The 19,599-nt window shown below is 32.8% G+C and overlaps 1 protein-coding gene across 1 annotated transcript in view; it reads left to right on the top strand.

Annotated features, from left to right (window-relative positions):
- The window catches only part of LOC145675780 (DET1- and DDB1-associated protein 1), a 33,419-nt gene extending 14,079 nt beyond the window's left edge, over positions 1–19,340 (top strand). Inside the window, exons 2-4 of the mRNA XM_081746477.1 lie at positions 129–267; positions 10,264–10,325; positions 14,335–19,340. Coding sequence (XP_081602603.1) covers positions 129–267; positions 10,264–10,325; positions 14,335–14,439 — 306 coding nt within the window. The 3' untranslated portion in view covers positions 14,440–19,340. The remainder of the gene's footprint in view (positions 1–128; positions 268–10,263; positions 10,326–14,334) is intronic.
- The last annotated feature ends 259 nt before the right edge of the window (positions 19,341–19,599 follow it).

Here is a 19,599-nt window from a genome sequence, read left to right as displayed (position 1 = left end):
TAGATGTTTGTTTTAGAATGATACTAATAGTATATTAATATTTGGCTGTATCAGTGTCTGATCAATGAATCAAAAACTTAATTCAGGATGTTGCGTATGGAGATTTATTTTGTCTTCTTTTCTTCTAGTCGGTGGCGGAGTTCCTGAAGGGGTTACCCTCTTACAATGAAAATAACTTTGCTAGATTCCATAGTGATAACGGAAGCCGGACATGTGTAAAACGTCCCTCGGTATATCTTCCAACTAAAGAATATCCCTCTGAACAAAGTAAGTTTTGATTTAAAACTCTCATAAGTAATTTAAAACATTATTTCTAGTTAATTTTAATAACATGGATACAGTTTTAGGAAAATTGGCGTAGGATATTAGTGATTTTTTAAGCGTAATATTTCGTAAATCTTATTTTTTTTTTTTTTTTTTTAAAAAAAGTAATGAAGTAGTATTATCATAACACTGTATGTGTACGTAAGTTGATGGCCGTTTACATAAGTCATGTTGCTTCAAAGCAGAGTCGAAAAATGTGTATTTTTTGGCAGTAGAGGAACCAACGTTTAAGGCTCGAGCTTCGGTTTTGTAGACAATCAGATGCATTCGATGGTGTGTGTGCACGTGTCAGGACTTGTAATATTGATATGTCATGACAGTTTTGTCAGTAATGCATTACTTTTAAAAATATCTGAAATTACAGGCATGATTTTTTCAAATTATATTGGATCATCAGGATTGTTGTAGTGGGTAATTTATATATATATATATATATAAAATGCGTCCAAATACACTTTAATTTCACTAAACTGTTTCACGGCAATCTCTTCTACCTTCGTCAGTAGCTCTGGGAAACTCAGATTTGAAATTTGTAACATTTATGTACCTATTGCTCGAGTGCGTAGTAAGTTTGAAAAGCACATATATAATCATACAGTATGGTTATAACCACAAGAGTTATTTTGCAAGTGCTTTTCAAAAGGGAAAATAATTCTACCAAATTAATTGTTCATTGCATACATAGTTATGAAAGAAGTTCTAGTGCAGAAGTATTTCCAGTAATAGTTCAGTAGTAGGTTACATTAACAAGAGCTTAAACCACATCATTTTTCAATTTGAGACACGAAATGAAGTGCAAAATGAAATTCTGAGAATTAAAAACCTTTCATGTGAGTTTCCCAGGTCTATTAACGAAGACAACAGAGATTACTGAAACAGTTTAGTGAAATTAAAAAGTATTTGATTGCAATAAGCTTTTACAAATTATGTAAAATACACGTCGAATCAAATCCTTAAATAGATTCTTTCATAGATTAATAATAGATCATGTTCTGGTAGGCTTTACGTTCTGTTCAGTTTAGTTGGTTATGCACGGTAAGAGGGTGTCAACTTATGCATCATGACCAAGTATACAGAAATGAAACTGTACCAACCTTAGTAACTTAGGATACTACTCGTTATCCTAAGTTATCACTATCTGTCGTATGTACAAAATTGTGAATTTATTTTTTAATTTATCCCTAACACATTTGATCAAACCCAATGAGAGATTGATGATAATGAGTTAACGAACTTTAAACTCAAGCTTCGAAAAGAATTTAATACTTTTTTCTGCTTACTTAGCTCAAGTTCGAGTTGTATTAATTGAAGAATTCAACCACCTTAGTAAATAGTTCAGAAAGGTGTCATAACAGTATTTAGCTTCTTTGCTTTCTCAAAGCTTTTGATAGTTGTCGGGACATATCATTCTTCTAGCACTTAAAGGAAGAAAATTTAAATTGATCCTCTTTATAAGGTTATATGCTACTGAATTCAATACCTTTATAACCTCAGTTACAGATAATTAATATATTCATATATTCTCTGTGAAACATTAACTGTTTGCATGTTCTATGGTTTCGAAACTCGAAATTTTACCGGATTTCTCTTAAAAAGATAAATTACAGGTTTTTAAAATTACATAATGTTATTTAATTATGTAATTTGACAAATATTACATAATGTTACTTGTTCAGGTTTTCGTGTTCAACTGAAGTAAATCCCTTACTCTCTGCATCATGAAATTTTGGTACTTTGTTAGATATACAAAATGTTCAATTCGTCTGGTAGAACAGATAATTCAATTATATTAACATAAAATACAAACACGAAGATAGATTTTCCTTCCAATTTTCCAGACATTTAATATTTTCAAAATTGAGAAAAGCCATAAGGAAAAGCCTTCCTTATTAAGATTACTTAATAAGATAATGTATTCAATAGTGCCTCTTTTCTTAATGTAGCATCAAAACTGTATACTATATCTGTGCTACGTATTCATCTTAACATTTGACGTCGAACTAGATTTCGCATTAATGAACGTGAGCATTATCAAATATATATACAGGGTGTTAATGAACTATACCGACAAATGTAAGAGGTGATACCTCACATCAAAATAAAAAAAAAAAAAAATTGATATAGACATATGGCGAAAAGTGCATAGTTTCAGAGCTAGGGCTGTCCAAAATCTCGCAAAAGCCAATTTTCAAGAGGTCTTATTTCGAATTCCAGAAACTGTGGGTGGTGGTCCTTAGCAGCGTAAAGGAAGCCACGCATACACAATCGAAACGTGCATATTTCGTCAATTTTCAATAAGTGTACAGGGCATTTCCTACAGGGTGTAATTCTCACATATGCTCTCAATAGAGTTTTCAGATATACCCTGATTTCAAGGAGGGCCCAAAATAAGAAGGAGATAAGCATTCACAACTATGGACATCCAGTGCTTCGGAGGGAGTTGGAAATGTTAGGAACCGGCAGCTTCATGTCTTTTTGTGTTCTGAATAACGTGTGATGCGACGTATTTCGTGACGGTATATTTCACGTTTTCTTCACTTATAAGCGTGAAAGAAAACATTGCAGAATGCGTTCTCCTGAGTACGAGAAACCATGCTGCTGACGATCCTTAACACTTCCGACATCGTGTCAAAGGAATCCATGTTCACTACAATGAAGGCTTATCGTTTGCCTACTTCGGACCAATCATAAAGTCAGAGCATATCACAAAATTCGGTTGATGGCATGTGTGGGAATTTTACCCTGTATGGAATACTCTGTACAGCCATTGAACATTAATGAAATATGCACTTTTGGATTGTGTATGCCTGGCTTCCTTTACGCTGTTAAGAACCATCATCCACAGTTTCTAGAATTCGAAATAGGACCTCTTGAAATTTAGCTTTTTCGCGATTTTGGAAGGCCTAGCTCTGAAACTATGCACTTTTCGCCATAGGTCCATATGAACTTTTTCTCTTATTTTGATGTAAGGAATCATCTCTTACAGTTTGTCGGTATGGTTCATTAACACCCTATATATATATATATATATATATATATATATATATATATATATAGAGAGAGAGAGAGAGAGAGAGAGAGTTTTCTATTAATGGGTAAAATTATAGCCGTGTGACTACTACAACTATTATCGTCCATCTTCATTACTATTTTAATAATTTCCTGACTTATCCCAAAACTTCTGTCAAGACACGAGAAAAATACTGCTTCAGTACTTCTTCAATACTGATCCGTTCAGATGTGTGTTTAGATTAGTCCTTTCATAAGAAGCCATTCTTCCTCACCTTTACACACGACTAGAGAAACTCATGAATTGTATTATGTGTGTTGTGACGCTTTACGCAAACAGAAACAGACAACAGAAATAAGAAAGAGAGAGAGGAGAAAAACACAAGTACTTTCGTGTATCGGGGAGTGTGAAATTATCCTTGTAATTAAACTCAGTTGTCTTTATTGTATATGACAGCTGTAGTTCCTGATTAATAAAGGAGAATAATGCATTATTATGTTCTTTCTTGTTCTGAGTATACAGTCAGCGAAAGAGACATCAGTGTTATAGCCAGAAACACTGAAAACTGTACAGCAATTGCATAACATTCAAATTTTATAAATTGTGATGATAAAGCTCGTATTCATGACTTATTTCACATGTTTACACTAACTTGAGAAGGTTTGAGAAAATATAGCAAACAGACAGCTTACAACTGTTTACTCCTTAGCTGTGCAAACAGTCAGCTTAATTCCAAGTAGTGAAAAACGGATATTAGTGTAGTTGTAAGACAATGTAAGAGTTTTAATTCAAATTTCTTTCTTCTGAAAAGAATCCCTGCCCACATTCACATTACTGTACGTGTTTAGTATGTGTAGCAACGATGCTGTGTTTAAAATGAAAAAGAAGGCAACGAAAGAATGCCATTCCCTATTAAGCGACTTCCTGTCTTGATGACTGGTTTTTACTGAATAGTGGGGTGGTGTATATATAGAAGTTCGTTGTGGAAAAAGTATTTAACAAAACCGTAAACGTGAGGGCATAGTGACTCATAGTGAGGACATAGTAGTAAAGCATTCACCTCTAGTGCTAGGAGTCCCTAATTCGATCCCAGGCTTCTTTCTACATCAGTTTCTTGAAGATCGATCCGTTTAGGATTCACACTTTTCGACCGCCTTCTTACAAGAAATTGGCGTTTCGCAAAGCAGTGTCTTAAGTGTGATTCTCTTTGCAGTGGTAATAAATGGTACTTTGACTAATAGTCTCTCCCGTTCATGGAATGTTTTATGTGGACGACCTGGCAGTTTATTGCTGCTCTTGGGAATTCTGTGTTTCTGCTAGACAGTTACAATTCTCTCGGAACAAGTTTTCACGATGGTTAACGATCACTGGACTTACTTTCGACACTGGACACTGGTTAACAACCACTGGACTTACGAAAACCCTTAAGTTTAAAATTTAGTCCGGATACGTTGAACGGTATGGCATTTAGGCAAGTGTATACGTTGGGAAAGACAAACAAATGGATGAACAGACGGACAGATATACAAAAATCACTTTTTCAATATATGGGCCATGGAACGTGTAAACTTGTTGATATCTCGAACTCGATTGTTTCCACAAATTCCATACTTTCTTCTTTCTTACCGACGCTTGAAAGTAAAAATACAGAGAAATAAATTAGCATATAAGAGAATAGGATCGAACGTACAAAAAAGGTATGGGCAAACTTCACTAATATTGATTTTATGAAAAGTAAGGGGAGCATAGTATTGCATAAGCTTTCCGAAATTATGCATTCTCAGTCATATCAACCTGCACAACTTCAGTGCATTAGCACTTTTTGGGTAAAGTAACAAATTTCTTTCAAAATTTTGCTAATTTAGGGCTGGTGTTCGGCAGTAGCACCGATTAAATCTGAAAGTCAGTTATACCCATTTTCCTAGGCTCTAACAATTGAAAAAAGAAAGAATTGATTGGTGTTTTGAAAAAGTATCTTTCCTATTGCTATTACTCCTCTTGCTCCTGTCAATTTCATTCTCTCATGCTAGCTCGTATATGTCTACTTAGACGTGCCTTATTTCAATAAAGTAAGTCCCCAATTTAAGTGGGTATGCATATCCAGACTTCTAACTATGAAAACATTTACAATTACTCCTACATCAATCATTTCACGAATTCAACCTTTTTTATATAAGCTATTAGGACGTAAAGTCGAATGTGATGTATTCACAACATCTTTTATACATTGCAAGAGCTGTAACTTCCAAATATTCACCGCAAACGCATACTCGTATTGATCTAAACAAAACCGAGTGGGAATCAGAAAACTTCTTTACTCAAAAATCAAAACAAGACATGATCGCATAGGGTTTTTTTTTTTTTTTTTTTTTTTTTTTTTTTTTTTTTTTTTTTATGTTTCTATCTTCATCCGGAAACAACAATTTCTTCGAATAACTCTTGGCAATTCCGTTTCTTCAATTCGATTAGAAAGGAAAATTATGCGTATTACAAATCTAAAATCCATAGCTGAAAACAAAATATTGAGCATGTTCACTATTTCATTCAGGGTGGATTGATTTAAATCGAATTCCGAAATAAATTAATTTAAAGTGAAAATAAGTAAAATCCCGTTTCTGTTTTCTTATTTCGATTATGGAAGTTAATAATCATAATACAATGAGACTCAAATGTACAGTATAGTATGAAAACAAGTGTCATGCAGAGGATGATTAGGGAAAATCCCGTTTTGAACAGGTAACGTAGCAATCCTGCTTTCTTCTTTTCGTAACATTGGGTTTGCGTTTTAAAATCGTTAACTATTCCAACGGGGAAATCACCATCGACATTTAAGACGAAAATTCTTTTTTGCCTCTTTGTTTGTTCCCAGATAATAGGGCGTATTTAGAGGGGTTCTATCTCCTTTTTGTTTGTTTGTTAATTTTATAACTTTACGCGAAATTTATGTATTTCATGCCGCAAGCTAGTTCTGAGTTTTTAAAAATAGGCCCCTGCCAAATATTAATAACTTTTGTGAAAAAAAGTGTCATTTTCATAAACGTTGCTGTACTTTTTCCTTAACGGTTAACCTTTTAAATTATATCACCTAGTTTTAGGTGATAGGGTAGAATCTTCATTATTCGATTAAAAAAGTACCAATAAGGCTTTTTACTTCGTTTTCTTCAAGACTGGAGGCATTTTAGAACACGTTACATATGCTTTCACGCGTTTCTGCGTTAAGGCATAGTGTGTGATGACGTCATAAATTTAAAAAGATATTTTTTGTTATGCGTATTATTAATTTTTGGCGGGTTACATTTTGTATTCAGAAGACAGAAATTTTGCACACTCGTTCAGTGCACCCCTTAATAATTTTCAGATGTTTTCAGATCTCTGCGTGGAAACAGCGGGGTCCAGAGGGGCAAAAATGTTTAAAAAAAGGATCGTGATTTTCCCGCCTCAGATGGAGACATATGAATGGTACCGTTTGAAAGGCTGTTCTATTCTGAAGAAAATGATGTATTCACTATGCTCCTAGGATAAATAGGGATGCCTCAGGAAATTGTTACCTGAGATCCTGTTTTATACGGGAATCTGGGGTATTTGTGGAATATTATTTTTCGCGGGCTTACTTTTGCATCTACAAGATTGAAATTTTGCACATTTACTCAGTGCATCCCTCAGTATTTTTCAGATCTCTGCCTTAAAACAGGGGGAGGGGTCCACAGAGGTAAAAATTTTTAAAAAATATATATTTTTAACAAAGAATTCTTTTTTTCGTGATTTACCCGCCCCAGATACATGATGAAGACATTTGAAGGGTACCGTTTGAAAATTTGTTTTATTCTGAAGAGAATAATGTACAAATCATGATCCTAGACAGGGTTGGCTGGTTTAAACCAAGGTGGTTAAAACCAGCTGGCTTAAGCCAAAAAACGAAAAATGTCGTAAAAGTGTAAGTGTTCGTAAAATCTTGATGAACACACATTTGTGGGTTATCACGTTTCACTCCCGTATATTATTCGTATTATACTCAGACCTAAATTCCCCATTCATTACTCAAAGAGATTATACTACAAAAGCAACTTTTTTTTTTTTTAATATATAAGTTTATGAATGTTTCCTCTGTGATTTTTTTATAGTTTGTTACTGCAATCCAAGAAATTCTAAATATTGTTTCGTTTTAATAATGTTTCCTATTGATAAAATAGATTGAAATGCCGTACTTTGGGGGAGGGGTATACAACCCCCACGAGAGGCATTTATTGAAATCAGAAGTATCTTTTGTAACTATTTATGTGTAAATGGGTCAGAGCCAAAGTGGACTCAAATGATTTGTATCTTTATTCACTTTTCTTACTGATACGCAAATTACAGTAAGTCGTTGTATTTCTTTAACTTGGACTAATAAAAGTCGTAGTGAACTAACTTGGACAAAATTAGTTCTTCTGTACTCTGCAGTACTTTGAAATTGTATATGTGTAATTCTGTATAATGGTTTCACTTGTGCAATTGATTATCTTTTTTCCTAATGAAATGACTCTTTACAGTTATATTAACAAGTATGTAAAGATTAGTACAACGTATTTTTTTTTATCAGGAGTCCTTCGTGAGTGAGTCGGCAGACGTATCGCATTTGTGGTCAATTAGTCCCGGTTCAGAATTCAAACGGAGGATAATTTTTCTCGGATGTAAACAGAGAAGCGGTTTGGATTCCACTTTGGGCTTATGTGACCCCTTCTAGCATAACCCGGTTGTTGCATAATAACACCAGGGAAAAAAAAAACTTGTTTCTGTCCATATGTGGTATAAGTACGTAGAGAAAATTATTTAAACAAAAAAAAAAACTTGGTTAAAAAAAAACGAGTTTAAACCCAAAAAAAGTGTTTTTGTTTTTTCAATAAAAATCATGTTTTTTGCCAACCCTTATCCTGGGATAAATAGGGATGTCTGAGGAAATTGTTATATTACATCCGGGTCATCTGGGGCATTGTGGGAATGTTCTTAGCTCATTGTTAAATAGTTTCCTCATCCTTATTACTCAAGATAGAAGCTTGAAATTTTGTACACACATTTAGTACACCTCTTAGTATTTCCCAGTTGATTTTGAGATCTGTGCGTTAACACAGGGGAATCCAGAGGGGATCAAAATTTTAAAAAAAGTTTAAAAAAATGCCGATTACTCAAAATTTCCCGCTTCAGGGACATGATAGGGAAATGTGAATGTTACCGTTTCAAAAGCTGTTCTATTCTAAAGAGAGTGATGTATGTACCATGATCCTAGGATAAATAGGGATGATGCTGTAGCTGCTTGACTGAAAGTATAATTTAAAAAGGGTTAAGAAACATTGTTTGGGATTGATACAGGTTAACGATTGGGGATAATTCAAAATTCAACCCCAATACTTTCACTTAAATGGCATAATTAGCATTTAATACTAATTCCTAATGCTTTTTCTTCAGTTCGCGACTTGTATTATACAAAGAGAAAGATTTGATTTAAATCAAAAAATCGATTTAAATAAAAAAAATCAACAAAAATTATTTTTTAAAAAAAATCATGATTTTATTCCACCCTGATTTCATTATTATTGTCTGATTTGTAACGAAAAACTATATAAACAATGCGATTTCATAAGATTTTCCCCGGGGAGGGTGTTGTCAATGTGTGTGTGTGGGGGGGGGGAGCGAGAGTACTGTAAAAATACTGGTAGTCCACATTGAGCACGATCGAAGATATGGCGCCGAAGGGGAAAATTTCTAAGCTCGAGGGGGTCTCAAATTCTCTCCCAGGTCACCTCTGAAATCATCAGTTTAAAAGGTTTTCTTAACAAATGGAATATTACATTTATTTTCGTTCTTCATTCTGTAATTGTAAAATCATAACTTATCGAGAATTATAATAAGAGCATAAAGGATTATAATAACAATTAAGTAAATATTTCGTCTAAGTTACCAATTCCTGGTCGGATTAAAACTGGAATATTTTTTTCGAATTGCACTTTGAAGTAAGTCCTCTCTATATAATCCTGACTGGAAAGGTATAATGTATAATAGGGGATTTTATTCCTGCTTTGTATTATATAGAATTTCGCACCTGTTTGTTACTCTACAAAATTGTATACTTCTTTCTAGAAATTGAAATATAAAAGAATGTCAGTGGTGCAAAATGTGTCCCACGAAATGCGGATGGGGCTTCATTGATGCCTTTGTACGGCATTTTATCTTTTATTTTTTAACAGTTCATTGTCTCACGGTTATGCACCAGAGGTAAGAGAGAGACAGTGATGATGAGATGGATAATAGTGGTAGCATGACGAAAGTAGAATGAAACTGGAGAATCTCGAGGAAACTCATGCGCAAGGTGTTCGTCCCCAGAAAGCCTACTTCGCAAGAGCTGATATCGAACCAGGAACCTGCGCCAGATATGAGCCATCGCGGTCCCACAAAGGAATGCCATATGTTCATGTGTACAATAAAACATGAATGCTTAAATAGTATTTTAAGTGGAAATGGGAGTAGGGCTTTAAATATGGGTACAAAATTTAGTAAAAATCCAATTTTGCCCAATAAAACACAGTTTTTTTTTTTTAATTGGGTTTTTCGCAGCTCTGATCGTAACAAAAGTGATTATTATTTATGTGCAAATTTGGTAACAAACTTTCTTCTTAAATTATTACTATGATATGTTTATAGTTACACTTAGGCGCTCCTGTTCGCGACCATTTAAATCTTGGACAGCAATCGTTTCTTGTTGTCAGATAGTCTAACAAATAATCTGATTATGTACCTTTTGAAATTAAGAAAAAATGCATACTCATAAACATAGGATTTCAGTAATCAAAATAATTAAATTTTGTAATAAAACATATTTCTTACAAATATGTATTTATTACTACTTTCTTTCATAATATTTTAAATAGTTATCAAATGGCTTGATTTCATTTCAGTTATAGTTACTGAGAAGACGAATATCTTATTGAGGTTTCTGCATCAGCAATGGGATAAAAAGGTGAGTTTTACTTACTCTATCCAGTATCATTCGTTGGTTAGATACAGCAATTAGATGTCTTTTTAGAACCTCGTATATTCATAACTTGCTTTTGTGTTCAATATGTTCACATCCTGTTAGTATTTTTTAATTTTTTTAAATTAATTTTTTTTAAAGGCTGACCAGAGATTTTATTCGAAATATGTTGATGTACTTTGTTCTGTTTAGTCTTACAAAGCTGATATAATAAGCCTGTAATATGACTTACATTTGTGTTTGTAATTGCATGATGTAATAGACTTTTACTCACAGAATTCTTATTTTAGAACTCAGGCTTGATCATGCTGTCAAATTGCTCACAAAACACATACAGTAGAAAGCTTCTTAAATTTTTTACATGTAATTTCTGTCTTGTTCCTAAATAAACTGAATTCAAGTGAACTCTAATTTAGTATAATTTTGCATATGTTGGGATCAATTAATTTTAAATTAATCAGTACTAATTGCTTGACTAGCTTATACGTTTTTATTCTATTTTATGTTATTTACTAGCTGATATGTCCATTCTTCGGACAGGAAGAATACAGGTTTATGGAAAATATTTTAATCCCCTTATATCTTACGGTTTGTGTTTCAATGAAAATGTAATTATAAAATTTCATAAGGTAATCTACTTTTGGCCCAATTTTGAAACACCCTGTCCATCCTAACATATACCCTTTAGTCAAAGTGACATGATAAAAAGGCTTAAGGTTGCTGTTATGTTCGAAAAGTCATTTCAAACGGCTTAGCTATCGACTCAGAAAACTATCAATTTAACACTAATTTTGATTATTTTGGACTTTAATGACATCGGAGGTGTTACTATTCATCTCAGTGACCCCCCAAAAACTATGGACTAATATCGGTCGTTTAAATGGCATCGGGAGTGTCATCAGATCATAAGTGATATGTGTATCAAGTTCGGTTACAATTGCTTTAGTAGGTTTATCATTTTTTCTATAATTCTTTAGAATAAACTTTAAAACTACAATAATTTGTTTTGTATTTTCATTAAATAATTGTAGTTCAGTGCTAGAATTATTATTATAGTATGACATATGATATTCTGGTTCGATCCCAACTATGATACTCTTGAGGATATTGTAATAGAAAAATACTTGTGTGTTGTGTTGCTTGAAGGTTTCCCATTGATGCTTACTCCACTTTTCTTCACTATGAATTCTTCCATTGTCATTCATTTTCATTAACCATCGTTTCTTAAGGGTATAACCGAGATGCGTTAGATTTCATTTGCCAAACGAAAAATTAAAGTACTTAGACATTATCTGTGAAAATTTAAAGGCGGACAATACTCTTTATTCTTCACCGGAAATTACGGTAACCTTATATCAACTTAGTGTATGTTGCTCTTAAATGCACATTTATATGCCATGGCCATATTTCAACATCGTTTATTCATCGAACATGCTTCTCTTAAGTCATACACTATGTACATTGTTAAAGAAAGCGATTCTTAACTTAGTTCACTCCTTTTCACTACTTTCAATCCTGAACTATACGAGTAAACCTCTAATATCAAACAAAATACACATTATATTTTACAAAAACTAGAGTATTTTTACGAATTTTTCAGGGGAATGCTTTATTTATAATTGAAGGGCAGATTAACTACTCCATTATTGACTCATTTATACTTCTTCAGCAAAGATGGGCTATTCTCAGGGAAAAATTTATTTCATATTTACCAAAATCGAATGATTTTATTTTACGAAAAAAAATCATAGTTTGTGTGTGTTTTCTTGGTGGGGGGGAGAGCGATAAGGTGACTCGTCATTTTTGACCGATTTTAACTCCAAGCATTGGTGATTCTGTATGAGAGCCTCAAAAAGCATGCTAAAGTTCACTCCTTAGTTGTCAATTGATTTAAATCCAATTAGTGGAGATTTCTGTGAAACCTCAAAAAATATGCCTTGTATTATCATAAAATCTATATTTTTTATGCACGTTATCATGTATATATATATATTTTTTTTAAATCGGAGTGGGTGGGGAGTCACTCTGCATCAAGGAGTTAATTCATTCCTAATTGCAGATTGTAATCCCAAACACTAGAGACTGTAGGAAAGCCTCAAAGAAAATGTTTATAGTATTATACCAAAAGAGAAGAATTTTTACGAAAATTATCGTGGAACATTTAAAAAAAAATCGGTGATGATTCGGAAGCCTCAAAGAAAAAAATCGTCGTAATGTATCAAAATCAAACATTTTAAATAAATTTACTTTGGGGCATATTTCTTAAATTGAGAGGGGGGGGGGTAGTTAATCTTTTCATTATTGAAAGATTTTAACACTAAGCCGTGGGATCATTGGAACCCTATTGGAATATTATATACTAGGTTTTGTCAAAATCGAATATTTTTTTTAATATATTGTAACGTGAATCCTGCAAAATTATATGCATGTGTTCAAACTTGCAACATTGGGTTGATTTTATCTTCCATTTATCCCTTTATTCTTCATGGATTATTACAACTCTAAACTGTAGGGTTATGTTGAAAAATTGGACGAACCTACATACCGAATGTCAATAAAATAGGGTAAGTTTTACGAGAGTTATTGTGGATCAGGCAGGCAATCAGCCGTACACAGAAATTCCGATCGAGTCGAATTGTAGAGGCTCGCTAACGCTTGCTTCGATAAGCACTAGTGGCAAGCAGATAGCACTCAGTTCGCAGTAGAAAATTACTTCATGACTTCATATTGAATGAAGCGTATTTGCTGAAAACTCGAACCAAAAGAATACGTTCACTGTTGGACACTCTTGCACGGTTTATAATTTACGAGGTTCAGTAGTGTAGACAGGACTTAATGTCTGGGGAAGAGGCTGAGAAGAGACTTTTCTTTACATTTATCAAAATTTAAAAAAAAAAGTGTGAAGCAGAGTCAGACATTGGAACATACCATATAATTGTCAGTTTTAATATCTATTCCGAAAAATGTAGGTATCATCTGCTTTGCTTTTTCTCAACATTTTACCATACAAGAAATCACATTGAATTTCAAAAGTGAAACAGTGCAACTGAGGTAGGTGTCAAGTCCAGGTCGTTGGCTTACCATTTCGGTGCGTTAACAACTATGTTATTCAGTCCAACCTGAAGATTAGGTGTATGAAAAACTCTGTCCTGTCCTTAATACTAAACCGAAGTAGTGCTTACTTGCTATATTGGTAATTAAACAATTCAGCTAATCATTCAAAAATTATTATTGTTTTTTCAAGATCAACAGACGTCAGGTCTACACCACGTTGGACATAAAACGTAGAAAGCCTGTTTCAAAGAGTGAAATATCTAGTTGGGGTGGGAGAAGAGTAGGTACCATAGTGCTTAAAACGGATCTATATTGAAAAGTGAAAAATGGTTTCGATCTCTGGTCCAGGCGCACCTTGTTCATTTGGGAAATTACATTCATTTTAGCAGCTATAGTTCTTTCCGTTTCTCAGAGACTTTTTAAAACCCTTTTTGTGTGAAAGAAAATCACCAAAGAAATCCGAGTTACTGAAAGGAAAGAAATGGCGATAATAATATATATATCTGCTGAATAACTTCTTTAATTACTATGTAAGAATTGGAATAAAGCTTGTTCATAGTTAGTTAATGGTCTCATGTGTGGTGCAGGAATCCATAGATTGATTCCCAGTGGAAGTACTAGGTATTCAAATTCTGTGGTAAGTTCTTGTCTCATAAAGAATTAAAGCGGAGAAGAAACTTTAAAACTCAAAATAAATAAACAAATAAATGCAGACAAGAAAAAATGCTTAAAAAAAAAAAAGTAGGATTGTTTTTATTTTGCGAGTTATGTTCATCATTCCATAATCTATTATTAAATGTATTAATAGCTATTTTTAGTGTTTTTATTTTTAAATGCAACCAGAATATCATGTATACAATATATAGTTGTCATTTTTATTGGTTTTTCGTATTGTTGAATACAAAGTAAAGTTGTTTTGTTTTTCATGTAATTCTTATAGAATTCACAGAAGAAACGGGATCACTTAAACTTAGAACAATCGGAAGAAACTGGATCAAGGAAAAGGCCACGTCTGGATATGGGCGGATCCACAAGCTCTCCCTAAAACTACCAGTTTTCGTGTACACAATGGATTTTTTTTTTTTTTTTTTTTTCAAAATACCAACATGTGTGTACGTTATACTGATAACTGTGTTCCATATCTTCAGCTGGAGACAGTTTTCTCCAGTCTTCAACCAGAACTGCCTCTTTTGTGTACAGGGTGTTAGACGGGGAGTATAAATAGAACTCATGTGTATGAATTTGATGTATAATGATGTTTTCATTATAACTTGCTTCTTTCTGTCTTCTTTGGTTTAACAAAATAATGTTAAAAAAAAAAAAAAAAAAAAAAGAATTTGATGTAATACACTTTGTCATTTCATTCTTAAGAAAACCACTTGTTTAAAACTATTAACCTTCCCCTATTTACCTTTTGGTTTAGTGTGGTGACGGTGAAATTAGTTTTTCCATTTATTTTTTCAAATATTTTAATAGATGAAAAATTGTACGCGGTATGACATGCAAAGAAAAGACTTTATTTAACATATATTAAATATATATTTAAGTTTGTAGCAATGACACCTATGTATCGGTAAATACATTATATATATGTATAGTAGATACATTTTAATTCTAATCTCGGAATGGTTAATAATGTATGTACAAACTCATTTATACTATGTTTCTAACGTATTTGTGACAGAGGAATGAAGAGTGATTTAACATTAATATTGGATTCGATGCGATAATTTACAAACAAGTAGTGAGCCAGACAATCGTTTAAATTCGTTTATCGTGCGTTGTTTGTATAACTTCCCGAGTTTTACTTAGTTGTAATCTTTTCCACAAATTTACCCGTATACTTAGCAAGTGTTCCCTAAATGTATGATCTTTTGTAATGGTTGGTTAAGCAATCGTTCGGTAACAGGTAGCAATACAGATTGTGCCTCATGTTACATGCATTGTCAGTATTATGAGGCCATTGGATAAATGGATTTTATTTCTGAAGGTCCATTGCACAAAGAAGTTGTAATTAGATTGGCATATTAGTGCATATAAAGTAATGATTTATTTTTTCACTTTCACAGTATGCGATATTTTAATTACATTACTCTATTAGGATATTAAAGATAGTCTTATGAATTGAAGCTTTAGTTGTTTGAACTAACTGTGACAAAATTTAATGTGGAAGCTAGCAGTATTTGAACTTTTATATTAAACTGACTGAAGATTTTGTATTGTGTTAGCAAAAAAAGTATCGATGTACTAAATAGCAAGAGATACCATTTTTTATTTCTATTCTTACAACCTAATAGTCGAAGTAATGTTCTCATTAAAGGTTGTATTAAATGAGAATGTTTCTTCTTTTTCGGTTTTAATTTATTCTGTGTTTGCTTTAAGATCATACTAAATTACTTTGTTATACGTTTTATGTTCAAGCACATTGAACTTTCACAATTGTCATTTCTCAAATGAATGGAGAAAGAAAACTTACGAAAAAGCCTGTCCCGCTTGTTATGTGTGTTTGAGATTAGTAGTTTCATAAACTGCGAAACCAGTCTCTGTTATGAGTATTATTATTATTATTGCAGAAAAGGAATCTCATTAATTTAAATTTAAGAGTTCTTAAAAGACTTTTGCTAAGAAAATATGCAGAACAGCGAGTTATTGTTTGGAAAATACGTTTAAATATGATGTTTTCGGTATAAATATATTTATTACTGTATGGAGCACAAAAAACTGTGTGTATAGGGAATCTGTTTGTGTTATCTAGTAACCAGTATCAGAAACACGCAAATATGAAAGTAAATATTTTATATGAAGTGGTTAAATTTTGATATTACTTCCTCTCATTTATATTTACCTTCTTAAATACACTTGCTTTTCATAGTGCAAATATGAAATCGTATTTTATTCTGTGATGAATATAATGAGTATATTTTATTCTTGTTTCTTTTCTTTCTTTTTTCACCTACTGAATGGTAGGAGCATTTAAAAAGTATGCTCACTCCATATACGTTGTAATCTGTGGGATAGTAATTCGTTGTAACTCATATTGCAGTGTATTTAACCCGGATCATGATCACATCTTACAGTATTCGCGGGTCAAATGTCTTCCAATGGTTCCTGCCCTGTGTTGGTTTATGGAAGGTATAGTTTAACAGTGTTGTAATGGAAAGTATAATTGATTCTACGTATAATGTAATAGGTACTTCATGTTTTAAGTAAAAATATGAGAAGATATCGTATGTTTGACGAAGTTGATGATGCATATGCATGGTTTCTTTTTTAATTATTATAATGTGCATTTATCTGCGGAGCTCAGGGATTGGTATCAGAGATGTGTTCACAACGAAATTGTCTTATTATTTTACTTCATTTTTTTTTCTTCATACCTCGCAGTAGCTTTGCAGCTACAACACTACGTGTAAATTTTCATTGTTTCTAACTCTGTGTAATGAACACACGTATTTATCCTTTTTGTCATTTCATTGTAATAGAACGGAAAAATGAAGCGAGTGAATTACAACAAAGAAAAGAGTAATGATATTTTACATTGAAATAATTTTAAAGTTTCTTACATCACCTCCCTCATGTTTGATTAATTAGCAATACTGTGCGTGTGTATGTATGTAAGTATACATTTGAGTATTGTTCAGTCGTTGCCAAACTGGTACGCAGATTTCATTATCAAACCACAATATGTATGGATGTGCGTGCATAGGTAAAGATTAGAAGTGTATTTTAATGTTCACTTAATTTGTTCTTAGAATGGCCCGCTCTGTCAAAGATCTTGAATAACGGTCTGCGTGCCCATTAATGTATAAAAGCAAAATCAGTTAATTGAATTTGGTGTTGAGCTTGTGTTGACTTAACGAAAGTGAACTAGTGTTTTGGTTCCATGTATATATTTTGAATGTTCTGTTAATTGAAGCAGTTCTTCGGTTTAGTCTTTTATTTTTTCAAGTGTATTACTCATGATAGACAATAAAGTAATCTAGAGTACTCAAACTGAAGGCATTCGCGTTTGCTTTCCGTTCCGGTAAGAAAATATGAATTACAGTGTATAGATCAGGATTGCAATCGGAATTGTTTGCGATGATATGTTCCGAACACCGGTGGCGTGGGAGACCCGGGTTCGATTCCCGGCGGGAGCTCATGTGGTTTGGATTCCACGTTAATCAGTAGGTCCACGTCTCATATAGCCTTGCTGCTGAACGGGACGCTAAACTAAAATCAACTCAATTCCGAATACCGGTCTCGCAATTCATTAATACCTGCAATGAGTATTAATACATTGTCCATTGATTGTCTATTTATATAGTCTTATTAGAGCCTGCAGCATCAAGGAGATTTTAAGTATAGGGAAATATTAAAGCTTTAAATCCTAAGTACTTTAAAAAAGGTTTCTTAAAGATATACCGTAAAAAGAGTATTATTATAATTGAGATAATATTAAGTTGAAAATTAAATGTAGTATACGGAAGTAATATATTGTTTATTTGATTTGTTTTGAATGGAGTATCTAGAATAGAGAAAATGTATAATCAACGTGACAGGTATCATCATAGGTGTAAAATAGTGTAAAGTTTGTGTACATCAAATTTCACGGACTAGAATTTGCTATAGGATAACAATACTGTAAATAGGTATTTGTATTGCAGTTCTAGCGTATATATATATTTTCTTACGTTAATAATTCCCTGAATCTAAATAAAAGTTTCAGAAATACGGACAGAAAATACTGCTGGCTTCCATGTTCATATATTTGAATAATTGCAAAAATTTAACACTGGCAGTATCTTTTAGTACAAGAAATTTTAAAAGAATTAAAAAATAAAATTATTCAGATCATTATTTATAGTTTTCTCTTAGTAGAAATGTTAAATAAATACGAGGGCTGGAAAGTAGTGACAATATACTTATAAAATAAGTAGCCGTATATGAGAAGCTGATACTTTTATTGTGCCATGTTTGTTGAAGGCGAAATAGCGTTCTGCTACATACAAGACAGCATTTCGAAAATGGGAGCACTGACGCCTCAGTGTTTCCTGATTTTGATGAAGTGATCAGTCACAGAGGTCAATATCAGGGAAACGTGGATGATGATTATGAGTACTCATAGCGTTCGAATAATCCCACAACAATATTAAAAGTTACAACAGCGGGCATTATCATGAAGGAATATGGGCTCGTATATGTTGATGTGCGGCCGTCCGATGTGGATCAACTTTATTGCCACAGATTTCTCAAGAGACATGTAGAACCCGGTACCGTCTACATAGATTTAACCGGTGACATTGAATTTGTTGAATACTATTGTTTTCCTTTGGACATGCTGAAAACAGCAAAACCTGGTTTGTTGGTAACGACAACAATATTGCATTACTTGTAGCCCTCGTAGTTATTTGCATGTGCTGTAAGATTCGTTCGATGTTGGAAAGTGTTCTTTCAACTGGTTTTCCGAAACGTACATTTTCAGGGTAGGATATACCATGTATTACATATCCCAATTGAGTAATGTTGCTAATTTCTATATTGTATTTCTTAATATTTTTATTTTTTGTATACATTAGTTACTATATTGTCGTAGAATAGTCTAGAAGATAAGAGCACATAATAATTGCTAGTTTTAAATTTTTCTTTAGCGTAATAAGCGTATTAATTTGCCTTGGTTCAGTTACTGTTAAAAAGAAGAAAAATCCGTTTCTCCTATAAGTGAATCATCATGTAAGAAACTGTAAGTAGATGCATTTATTTATTCGTCTACATGATGCTCATTTGTGAGAAATATGCTTGTGAATTGTTTTTCTCCTTCAGTGGCCAAGTTCAGAGTGAATGAAGAAATCTGCTTGTGGAGTCTAGTGTGTAGGCTTGAATTTTGTATTTCTAATGGATAAGAGTTTTGTTACGAATGTGGTGGAATTGTAATTTACTTGACTAAATAGAACATTTCGGCTTAACGATCGAGTATTTTTTTTTTAAAGGATAATTTAATTTCTTGAACTCTACAACATTAAAATAGTTGATAATTTTCTGTGTACGTACTTTTTCTGGTAATATGTTAGTGTAACTGATTTCTGTAGAATTTATAAAAGAGATTTTATTTTTTTAATTAATTGCTGTGAACTGATCGATATTAGTTGAATGTGAGTATATATATATAGGGTGTAGCAGCTCGTTGTTTACAATACTTAGAAGGTGATTCTAGATATAAAAACAA

The sequence above is a fragment of the Thermobia domestica genome, chromosome 2, assembly GCF_964235325.1.
Source record: "Thermobia domestica chromosome 2, izTheDome1.hap1.1, whole genome shotgun sequence".
Taxonomy (NCBI): Eukaryota; Metazoa; Arthropoda; class Insecta; order Zygentoma; family Lepismatidae; genus Thermobia; species Thermobia domestica.
Note: the sequence above shows the minus strand (reverse complement) of the source record. Positions and strands in the feature narration are given on the sequence as shown.